General features: G+C 50.8%; 1 protein-coding gene across 4 annotated transcripts in view; it reads right to left on the minus strand.

Moving 5' to 3' along the window:
- USO1 (USO1 vesicle transport factor) overlaps positions 1–12,057 on the minus strand; it is an 81,340-nt gene that overhangs the window by 39,955 nt on the left and 29,328 nt on the right. For 2 of the 4 annotated variants that reach the window (XM_040418103.1, XM_040418102.1), the window contains one exon: positions 4,015–4,035. The exons of the other annotated variants lie outside the window; for them this stretch is intronic. In XM_040418103.1, coding sequence (XP_040274037.1) covers positions 4,015–4,035 — 21 coding nt within the window. The remainder of the gene's footprint in view (positions 1–4,014; positions 4,036–12,057) is intronic. 4 annotated transcript variants of the gene reach the window in all.

The raw sequence follows: 12,057 nt of genomic DNA on the forward strand, positions 1-12,057 counted from the left end.
TTTGATCAGAATGTGGGAGAGGCAGCTTACCTTATTTCTATAACCCGGGCAGATCTATTAATATGGGTGCACTGCACAGAACTGTATGACTTGCACCTTAGAGAACCTTTTTTGTTTTCAATCATAATAAAGATTAGTGAACCCTCAGATAATATGTGAGCGGCTCTCCACCCGTATTTTGCAAGATCCCCTGTGTGGCACTTGGCTTTCTTGCATGAATCCTGCTGGGAACTTGTATTTAAAATGCCCTTATATCAGTAAGAATGGTCCTTTGCTGTTCTCGTAAGTAAATCGGGTCCCATGTTCTTTTATTTATTTATTTTTATTTATTTTTTTGGGAGGGGGGGAATTTTGTACAAGTCATAACATAGGCATGAACATTTCTTCACTTCTAGTAGTTGTCACTACACTGTCACAGACCACAATTTTAGGGGAAATTCTAAACTCTTCATTCTGGAAATCATTGAGATCACAAGTTCCATCAAAGTGATCTCTTTGACAGGTTCTGAATATATATTTATACTATCTGCAACCAAATTGATAGAATATAAAGTATACAGAAGATAGTATGTAGGCTTCTCTGGACACAATGAAAATGAGAGCACTCACGGCATGCATGGACTTTCAGTGACAGGTCTTAATTCACAAATTCCAGCAGCAAAGTTAGCACAAAGTTTAGATAACCCCAAAATGCAACAGCAAAACAATTACAAAGAGGTTAGTGCAAGTCAATTTTATGAATCTATTGAAAGAAATTAACAGGGCTTCTTCTGTCAAAACAACCAATAAATACAGGAGTGATTTATACATTGAAAATGTTTCTACTACCTTTTTGGTGGCACTCCTCTCACCCCTCCACCTACATTAATGGTACTGGTGAATGGTCCTAAAGAGGTATTTTGGTTGTTTGAATAGGATAGGGAACAATTATTAGATAAGTTGGGGCCCTACCGCTGGGACTTCCACCGATCAGGAGAACGAGGGCCCGTACCCCCTGCAGACCCCCTGGCCACAAATGCGTGTAGCTGCTCCATTCATTTCTATGGGAGTTCTGGAGATAGATGTACTTGGCCATCTCCGGACGCTGGACTGCTCAGTTCATTTCAGGGAGGCAGCAGGGGGTACGGGGACCTCATTCTCTTGATCGGTGGGGGAATCACCGGACAGGGGATAACTTCAAACAACTGAAGTACCCCTTTAACACGAAGCAGGCTAGCGCTATCAGCAGCATGTGTCAGCTGACACCCTGCTAAACTCTGATCCCAGTTATTTACCCCTTATATGCTGCAGGCAATAGGGACTACTACATCAAAGCAGTTAGAGCTCATGCACTCAACGTATTTTCTTTCCGTGTCCGTTCAGGTTTTTTTTGTGGACCATATGTGGAACCATTCATTTCAATGGTACGCAAAAAAAAATATGGAAGTTACTCCGTGTGCACTCCATATGTCCGTTCCGCAAAAAAATAGAATATGTCCTATTATTGTCCGCATTACTGACAAGTATAGTACTGCTTTATTAGAGGCCAGCTGTTCTATTCTGCAAAATACGGAATGTACACGGACGTGTTTTTTTGCGGTCGTGTGTATGAGCCCTTAGACAGAGGGAGGTGCTAATAGTACACTGTACTATAAAGTATTGCAGTGTATTATGAGAAATCACCTGGTCCACTGCTAGGACAAAAAAAAAATAATGAAAGAAAGTGAAACATTAAAATGTACTAAAAAAAACATTTTTTCCACTGCAAAATGTTATGAGGAAAAAAAAAAAAACACATGATTTGTATCACCACAACCAAATTGCACACTTGTCTAAGAAGGCCCTTTTGGCCTCCTTTGCTTCAGCATCTCTCACACATATTGCACACAAGCACATCAGTAAAAAAAACACTATTGGAGCTCCACTGGCTTTGACTTCCAGCTTCATCAGTGCACCCTTCGTTAGCGCCATAAGGTGAAACCGGTAAGGTACCAATCGTGCTTTTTACTGATATGCTTGTGTACAAGAAGTGGATTTTGTAAGTAAAATAAAGGAGTGGGGAAACTGCATGTTTTTATCAGAACCCTTCTTTTCTCATCTCCTTATATACCACAAAAGCAAAGGGGACCTGGAAAGTGGTCATCTGGAGGACTTCGATGCACAGGAAGTTTCACCCAATTGATGATCCATACAGCGGAGTGGAGGACAGAGCCTCGGCTAGAAACACTGAGGCGGATGAGGCTGAAAGGACTTCTCTGGACAAGTGGATATAACTGGAAAAGACTTGAATTTAACAGACTACTGTTATATTGGACTGTTTGTAGACAGGAAACTCCAAGGTCCTACCATTTGCAATTTAGTAGTTGTACTAACCCACGGAATAAAGTAATTGGACCACACAAAATAAAAATAAAAACCTGTGGTGGAACTGCTGTTTTTTTTTTAACCCCCTCAAAATTCAAAAATGGAATTTAACCCCTTAGTGACCACTAATACGCCTTTTTACTGATGTAAACAAAGGGGGTTCAAGACAGATAGCTGGTGTTAATCAATGATTATATGTACCCAATATGGTGCGTTAAAAACTATAACTTGTCCTGCAAAAAAATAAGGCCTCATAAAGGTATATTGATGAAAAAACAAAAAAGTTATAGCTCTTGGAATGCAATTTTGAAAAAAACGTGCGTGGTCACTGAGGGATTAAAGAGGACCTGCCATGCAAATACTTGCATTTAACATGGAATTATTCTGGAGCCATTGACAACTGGGTGTTACTACTGCAGTCGTCAATTGCGAGCATCCTAACACAGTCTGACCCTGTGTAAAAAGAGTCTAGGGAGACTCTTGGCAAGGGAATGGTAACATCTGGTTATCCATTCATACATTTCCAAAAGGATTATTAGAGGAACAGCTTTTCCCAGAAAACTGCCTATGGGATTCTCAAGGTAATTAAAGGGGTTTTCCTGGATGCCCTTATCCTTAGGATAGGCAATGGATATTCGATTGATTGGGGTCCAGCTCTCTCAGGTGTCTGAAGGGGCTGTAGCTAGAATGGGAAGAAGCTGCAGTACCCAGGCATGGCATGCCGAGCGTACGGTGGGAGTACTGTAAACATCTAATAGCCTGCAGAGCTCAATGGAGAGCAACGTCTCCTTCAGACAGCAGATAGTCGGACCTCCAGTGATCTCATATCCATGGCCTATCCTACAGATCAATCAAGATTAAAATTCCTGAAAACCCTTTCAATCTACAAGAGAAGAACTCACAGACTGAAAAGGAGCCAGTTAATCTTGCCTAGTGGGCACAATTTCTACTGAAAAGCATCAATTTCTACTCCTCTTCTCATTGGTAAAAACTTTCATTCTTAAAAATGTCCATGGTTTCCAGCCAGCCAAGCAAGATCACAGTGCAGACAATAAGACCATTGAAATAGTGGTGCTGCGAGGGAAACGAATGGTCATCTTTAGAATGGAATGGCATAGACATACGGGCAATAGTGGGGCACTGTAATGCCGAGCTTAAATAATCTTTCTGCACTTGGGCAAAGATAGGCATCACTTGCATGTAATGCTGGAAGGTAGCACCTTAGAACAAGGCTGACTCACTGAAGCAAAGATTTGCATAGAGATACATCAAGAACCAAACAGAAAAAGATGAATTTAGACATTCAATTCATCCTCAGGGAAAAAGAAGATGTGAAGGACATTGGAACGAGATTTGTTTTGTGGCTTTAAAGATGCAAACTGAATGAAAGACACCCACAATAGGTATTTAAGTGCCTTCTCCATCTCTCCTGGTTTGAGAAGACATGAAGACCAGAATCATGGAGAGGTCATGCTGCGTCCTGTAAGCACCAGTGATGAGCCCAGCACCCTATGATGGAATACCACAGCAGAAAAAGAGAACTTGTGAGTACCAGTCACTTCAGAGCAGTTATTTAAAGGTTAAATAAAAAAACAAAAAACAAAACCCATATTGAAAAAGCAAGTCAAAGAAGCCCTGGGGTGGCATCAAGCAGTGCCAACGTATACATACCCGTCTGTCGAGCTTATCACCCTGCAAATTATATGTCAGACATTTAATTTCTTTCAAAATGCTTTTTGGAATTCTTCTTATGGCACTCATAATATTTGTAGTGGAATTCATCCCAAAAAACACAATGGCACAGTCACCCCTCACCCCCATGTCTAGAGGAGTACAAATAACACAGACTAGACTTTCACAGAAATGATGTCAGGCAGTTTACACAGATTAAAGGGCATCTGTCAGCAGATCAGTCCCTATGAAACTGGCTGACCTGTTACATGTGCACTTGGCAGCTGAAGACATCTGTGTTGGTCCCATGTTCATATGTGTCCACATTACTGAGAAAAAGGAAGTTTTAATATATGCAAATGAACCTCTAGGAGCAATGGAGGCGTTGCCCTTACACCTAGAGGCTCTGCTCTCTCTGCACAATTGACAGGGCCTGGCCCTGACTCCTCCTAAAGTCACTATCTGCGTCTTTCGCTTCAGTATCCAGTACTATGAGCCTTTTTCCTGTACTGTGCCTATGCCAGATACTGAAGTGCACGGCGGGACTTTAGAAGTCGGGGCCAGGCATGATCACGTTTACACTGCCTGGCCCTGTCAAAGTGCAGTTGCAGAGAAAGCAAAGTCTCTAGGAGGAAAGGCAAAGCCCCCATTGTTCCTAGAGGCTCATTTGCATATATTAAAACTTCTTTCTCGCCCATATTCCTTGGGGGACACAGGAAACCATGGGTATAGCTCTGCTCCCTAGGAGGCGTGACACTAAGTGAAAGCTGTAAGCCCCTCCTCCATCAGCTATACCCTTCAGCCTGGAGAGAGAGACCACCAGTTTTTGCTTAGTGTCCAAGGAGGCAAGACACTCCCTGCTTAGGCAGGGTTGTTTTCCTATAATTTTTTATTTTTGCGTTATTTGTTGTTTTTAATTCGGTTTTTTTCTACTTACAGGGACAACAGAGGCGCACTAGACCCCTCTGTTTTCTCCCGGGGTTGAGTCGCGCCAGTGCCGGTAATACCGCACTGCCGCCTCCCCCACAGAAGACAAGGTGGACCAGGGCAGCCTCGCTCCCCTGCGTCCCGCCAGCTCAAGGGTCGCCCGCACGCCAAGTCCCTCCCCCGGCTTCCTGCCACTGCGGTGCCAGTGGCTGAAGGGGCGACCCTGCTGGATGGATTGAGGGCGAAGACAGCGTATGGTGAGAGTGGCTGCTCCAGCCTCCCCTTCCCTCCCTCCCACCGCTGCTACATCTCTCCGTGCCACTTCCCTCCCCTCCCCCATGGGCATATCGGGGCCGGCAACTTTACCGGCCATCATTTGGGGGGGGACTTCGTTCTGGTGTTGCAGACCCAGGACAAGCTGGTTCTTGGGGGGGTGGCTACCATCTTCAACGGCAGGGCAGTCAGGGGGACGGCTGTATGAGGAGATTCAGGCGGGGGCCGCTTACTTGGCGCGAACGGCACCTTTTCATGGCCGGCACTTCATCTACCTAGGGGGTTAAATCATTTTGCCGCGCGCGCGTGCGGCTCTGCTTCTCCTTCAGCGCGGCAAGGGGGGGGGCGGAGCTTTCTACATGCGCTCCGCTACTTCCTGGTTCGTCGGGCTCCACATCTCAGGTGCTGCGTGGAGCTCTCTCTCTCTGCCGTCCGATCCTGAAGCTATTCACCTCTGTGCCTGCCGCCTCTCCTCCACAGCCTCCCTTCAGTCTGCTGCCCTTGCTGTCTGCCGCTTGCATCATCTGGGTCTGGTAGGACTGTTAACCCCATCCGTGCCACCAGTACTGTTACTTGGGTGTGATCCCCGTTTTTTCACCTGGGGTCTTCCACTTTAAGTGCAACTTTTTTTCCACCATGTCAGACCCTTCTGCAGCTGCCAAGCCTTGGTACCATGCCTGTACCGCTTGTAGGGAAGCCTTTCCCCGGGGGCAGTCTGATCCGCACTGTCCTGCATGCCGAGCTCCACCGCAGCCTCAGTCGCCCGCTGTGTCGCTCCCTGCTTCCTCTGACCCGCCTGACTGGGCTAGATCCCTGTCCCAGGCCGTGGAAAGCCTCACTCAGGTCGTGGGCCGCCTAATAGACAGGCCGCCTACCCCGCAGGACGCCATTCTTACTGTCGCGCCCTCCGGGTCCATCGCTTCTGCCGCTGCGGCGGGTTCACCCTCTCTTAGTGACCCTTCCCGAGCTAGGCACTCTCAGAAGCGTTTTAGAGTAGAGCGAGCCTCCTCCTCGGATGCCTCCCTCTCCCCGCCACGCGTGCGCACCCAGACGAGCCTCTCCTCTCCAAAGGATTCGCTCTCTGAAGGTGAATTGGCGGTTTCAGATTTGGAAATGGACTCGGCCCTGCCGTCCAAGCTAGCCTCAGCGATGGGTCAGCTCATCTCTGATATTCGTGACACCTTTAAGGTGCAAGATGACCCCCCTAGCTCTGACGCAGCTAGCGTCTCCTTTATCAGACCCAGGCAGGCCTCAAAAGTTTTTCCAATCCACTCTGATTTCTCCTCCGTGGTGTCTAAGGCTTGGGCTCGCCCGGACGCCCGTTTTGTCAACCCCAAGAAGCTGGACATTTGCTATCCTTTTCCGGCCGATGTCGTGGCCACCTGGTCGTCCCCACCCAAGGTGGACCCCCCTGTGGCCCGTTTGTCAAAGAACACGGCCATCCCTGTTCCCGACGGGTCCTCTCTTCAGTCAGCGGAGGACCGTCGCATGGAGACCCTTTCCAAGGGCATTTTTGCTGCCTCCGGTTCTGCCCTCAGACCGGTTTTTGCCTCTGCTTGGGCAGGTAAAGCAATCTCTGCTTGGGGTGCGCAGCTGGAACAGGAGTTGGACTCGGACGTCCCCATCCAGGACCTACGTTCCTTGGCCCAGCTTATTATTCGGGCCGGGAATTTTGTTTGTGAGGCCTCCCTTGATGCGGGAGCCCTTATTGCACGCTCCTCCGCCCTGGCGGTTTCCGTCAGGAGGGAGCTCTGGCTGAAGGTTTGGAAAGCGGACGCTGCCTCCAAACGTTCCTTGGCGGGGCTACCGTTTGCGGGTTCCCGCCTTTTCGGGGTCCGCCTAGACGAGCTTATTTCGGAGGCCACGGGTGGCAAAAGCACCCATCTTCCTCAACCCCAAGCCAGGGGCGCCCCCCGCGGACGCCCCGGTGCGTCTCGTTTTCGGTCCTCCCGCAGGAACTCTGGGGCTCCCCCCGCAGCTGCCGCTTCGGCCCCTCCCCAGGATAAGCGTAGGAAGCCGTTTTTTTCGGGCGCAGCCCTCCTGGCGCAGGCCGCAGGCTGCCCGCACACCCGCAGCAAAGCAGTCCTCTGCCTGAAGGCGCGCCCCCACCCACCCGGGTGGGGGGCCGGCTCCTCCTTTTCAGGGACGTCTGGATGGCTCACGTCTCCGACGCCTGGGCTCTCGAAATTGTGTCCTCCGGATACAAAGTCGAATTCGCGTCCTTCCCTCCAGATCGGTTCTTTCGCTCCCGCCCGCCGCGGGACCCGAAAAGCGCGGCTGCGTTCTCCGCGGCCGTTCAAGCCTTACTGGACAGAGGGGTGATTACCCCCGTTCCTCTAGAGGAAAGGTTCCAAGGGTTCTATTCGAACCTCTTTGTAGTTCCCAAGAAGGGAGGTTCGGTGCGGCCCATTTTGGACCTCAAAAAGCTCAACCGTTTTCTCCTCCTTCGACGGTTTCGGATGGAGTCCCTCCGTTCCGCGGTGGCTTCCCTGGAGCGGGGAGACTTCATGTCTTCCATCGATATACAGGATGCCTACCTCCATGTTCCGGTAGCCCGGTGTCACCATCGCTTCCTCCGATTCGCCGTGGGGGACCTCCACTTCCAATTTGTCGCCCTTCCCTTTGGGCTGGCAACAGCCCCCCGGGTGTTCACCAAGGTCCTGGCCCCGGTTTTGGCCTTACTCCGTTCCAGGGGTGTTTTTCTGCTACCGTACTTGGACGATATCCTCATCAAGGCTCCGTCCCTTTCTCAAGCGGTTGCCAGCGTGGATCTCACTCTAGAGACTCTGGCGAGGTTCGGTTGGGTCATCAACTTCCCCAAGTCCTCCCTTCCCCCCTCCAGACAACTGGTCTTCCTGGGAATGCTTTTAGACACGGGAGCGGCGGAGGTACGTCTTCCCTCGGAAAAACGATTGACCCTCCGCCGGGCGATTCGGGGTCTCCTTCTCCACCGTCGACCGTCCTTCCGCTTCTGCATGCGGGTCTTGGGGCAGATGGTTGCTTGCTTCGAGGCGATCCCATTTGCGCAGTTTCACTCCCGCCCTCTCCAACGGGCGATCCTCTCCTCCTGGGACAAATCGCCGCAGTCTCTGGATCATCCCTTCCATCTATCGCCTCCGGTGCGGTCATCTCTCCGCTGGTGGTTACAGTCCCCTCTTCTGGGCAGGTCTTTTCTGCCGCTCAACTGGTTGGTGGTTACAACCGATGCCAGTCTCTTGGGCTGGGAGGCGTGTTTCCTCCCCGATCCGTCCAGGGCATTTGGTCTCCATCGGAGTCCAAACTCTCGATCAATGTCCTGGAGCTGAGAGCGGCCCTTCTGTCTCTGCGACACTGGACTCATCTGCTGAAGGGTCATCCAGTTCGTGTGCAATCGGACAACGCCACGGCCGTGGCATACATAAACCACCAGGGGGGCACTCGCAGCGCTGCAGCGATGCGGGAGGTCACCAGCATTCTCCGTTGGGCGGAAACCCACGTCCCGGCTCTATCGGCAATTTTTATTCCAGGGGTGGACAATTGGGCGGCGGACTTCCTCAGTCGCACCACTGTCGACCCCGGCGAGTGGTCTCTTCACCCGGAGGTATTCGAGGCCATTTGCCTTCGTTGGGGCATGCCGGACGTGGACCTCATGGCCTCCAAGTTCAATCACAAGGTCCCCGCCTATCTGTCCAGGGCCAGGGATCCGGGAGCTTGCGGAGCCGACGCCCTCGTTCGTCCTTGGCGAGGCTTCGCGCGTCCGTACATATTCCCTCCCATCCCACTCCTGCCCAAGGTCCTTCGGAAGATCGCGGCGGAGGGCGTCTCGGTGATTCTGGTCGCTCCGGACTGGCCCCGCCGGTCTTGGTATGCCGACCTCATGCTGCTCCTGGCAGACGCGCCCTGGCCGCTGCCCGCCAGGGAAGATCTTCTCTCTCAGGGACCGATCTTCCACCCGCGTTTAAGGTCCCTACGTTTGACGGCGTGGTTGTTGAGACCACCGTCTTGACACGTAGGGGTTTTTCTGCGGACGTCGTCCGCACCATGATCCGTGCCCGCAAGCCGTCCTCTTCTAGGATCTATTATAGGACCTGGAGGACCTATTTGGGGTTCTGTGCCGATCTGGGGATTCCTCCGCTCCGCTTTTTTCTCCCCACTGTTTTGTCCTTCCTGCAGAGCGGACTCGCCCAGGGTCTGGGTCTTAGTTCTTTGAAGGGTCAGGTGTCTGCGCTGTCCATTTTGTTTCAGCGCCCACTGGCCCCCCTTGGTCCTGTCAAGACCTTCCTTCAGGGCGTGGCTCACGCGGTTCCCCCGTACCGCCCTCCGGTACCGCCCTGGGACCTGAACCTGGTTCTCTCAGCGCTCCAGGCTTCTCCTTTCGAGCCTCTGCGGACGTTTTCCTTGCGACTTTTGTCCTGCAAGGTTATTTTCCTTGTGGCCGTCACCTCTCTTCGGAGGGTGTCCGAATTGGCTGCACTCTCCTGTCTGGAACCTTTCCTAGTGTTCCACCAGGACAAGGTGGTCCTTCGTCCGGTCCCTTCCTTCCTTCCTAAGGTGGTCTCCGCCTTTCATCTGAACGAGGACATCGTTCTCCCCTCTTTGTGTCCTTCCCCTTCCCACCCCCGGGAGAGGGAGCTTCATCGCCTGGACGTTGTCAGGGCGCTCAAGGTTTACCTGGAGGTAACCAGCTCTTTCAGGCGTACTGACTCGCTCTTTGTGGTTCCGGAGGGGTCGCGCAGAGGGATGGCGGCATCCAAAGTTGCTATCGCCCGTTTTGTCAAGATGGCTGTTACTGAGGCTTACCTCGCCAAGGGCAAGGTTCCGCCCCTCGGTGTTACCGCTCACTCCACTAGAGCGGTCGGGGCTTCCTGGGCTCAGAGGAATCGGGCTTCTACGGAGCAGATTTGCAAGGCGGCCACTTGGTCCTCCTTGCACACCTTCACCAAGTTCTACAGGGTGCATACTCATGCGTCGGCTGACGCTGCTTTAGGCCGTCTGGTGTTGCAGGCGGCAGTTGATTGATGCCTCCGGTGTTGGTCTAATTTGTTCTGGTCCCTCCCTTCTGGGACTGCTCTGGAACGTCCCATGGTTTCCTGTGTCCCCCAAGGAATATGGGCGAGAAAAGGAGACTTTTGTATTACTTACCAGTAAAGTCTCTTTCTCGCTCTTCCTTGGGGGACACAGCACCCGCCCTTCATTTGGGTTTACAGTTGTGGTTCCGGCTTGGTTGCCCCCGTTGGGGCTTGACAGTTCTTTTTTTCCGGTTGGTGGTTATCTTTCACTACTTGGACACGCAACTGGTGGTCTCTCTCTCCAGGCTGAAGGGTATAGCTGATGGAGGAGGGGCTTACAGCTTTCACTTAGTGTCACGCCTCCTAGGGAGCAGAGCTATACCCATGGTTTCCTGTGTCCCCCAAGGAAGAGCGAGAAAGAGACTTTACTGGTAAGTAATACAAAAGTCTCCTTTTTTCTCAGCAATGAGGACAGATATAAACATGGGACCAGCACAGATGTCTTCAGCTGCCAAGTGCACATGTAACAGGTCAGCCAGTTTCATAGGTACAAATCTGCTGACAGATGCCCCTTAAGGGGAATGTGTCACCCACTTTTCACATTTTATACTACTAACAATGTCCAACAGGACATGTAACCACCACTGCCAACCTACCTGTATGTCTCCAGGATGTGAAGTCATTGCCCATATGCAAATCCATCTCAAAGTGCCCAGAGGGCGGACTTTCCTTTTGAAAGTGCCCAAACCTGCCTTTTCTACCCGATTTCCGCTCCTCCCCTCTCCCTTGACGTCAATGTGCTGCACTTCCAAATCTTGGTCAACCAATATTAACCGGACAGAATGATATCAAATCTTGTGCAGGTGCCCTCTCCATGTTTTCCGGTGCCAGCGCACTACCCTCCCTTCTATGGGCTAGTGCTTCGGTGTATGTTCTGCGCTTGCACTGTGGCCTTTGCTCTTGTAGCTCGCACTAGCCCACAGAAGGGAATGTAGTGAACAAGAAAGCAGGGAGAGGAGAGGAAGGCTTGAGAGGCTAGTATGTTGTCAGCGTGGTTACATGGTCTGCTGGGCATTGCTGGTAGTATACCGTAAACTGTTGGGGACAGATTTATGGTCATGGATAGCCGAATGATCACAGTGTATCATGTTTCTGAGAATGATAGTTAATAAACGTGAATTTGGTTGAGTAATAAAACAAAGGGTTCTCAGGGGTTTACTAAAAAAAGTTAATTGAACAGAGCACAGGCAGCTGGCTACATGTGTTGGTTTACAAGAAAGGCATCCACGAATTAACATGTCCGGTATCGTTTATTCATGGATGGGCAAAGTGTCTACAAAGTGAAGGTCCCCTAAATATTGATAATTAAAGAAACCCTCCAGTTCAAGAAAAAAAATTCTGATTAACTGGGGAACTAACAGACCACTTACTTGTCCAGCCCTGCTCTTAGATTGGCCAGCACTGTTCATGTGAGTAGTGCTGGCCGATCCAAGGGCTACCAAATGCACAGTGTGCCTCAGGCAGTCTGAGAAGCTGTGCGGCCATCTTGGACGGCAGAAGAGGATCCCGGTAACTGACGGATCTGCAGCCAAAAAGATGAAAAGCATGGCACCATGCAAGTGTTCTCTCCGCGTTCTGTAGTTACTGGAAGGTCACTTTAAAGGGGGTGTCCAAAAACTAAACTTTTTCCAGAGATATTCCATCTCAGTATAAATTAAGTCAATGTCGCCGAGCTGTAATACCAGACACAGCACGTGGACAAGAGTGGTGCTATTTCTGGGTGAACGGCACGCCCTCATTTTATTCTTGTACAACCCAAGTAATATACCAAAAGCCAATTTTTGGTTAGCCACTC

This window comes from Bufo bufo, chromosome 2, assembly GCF_905171765.1.
Source record: "Bufo bufo chromosome 2, aBufBuf1.1, whole genome shotgun sequence".
NCBI classification, from domain to species: Eukaryota; Metazoa; Chordata; class Amphibia; order Anura; family Bufonidae; genus Bufo; species Bufo bufo.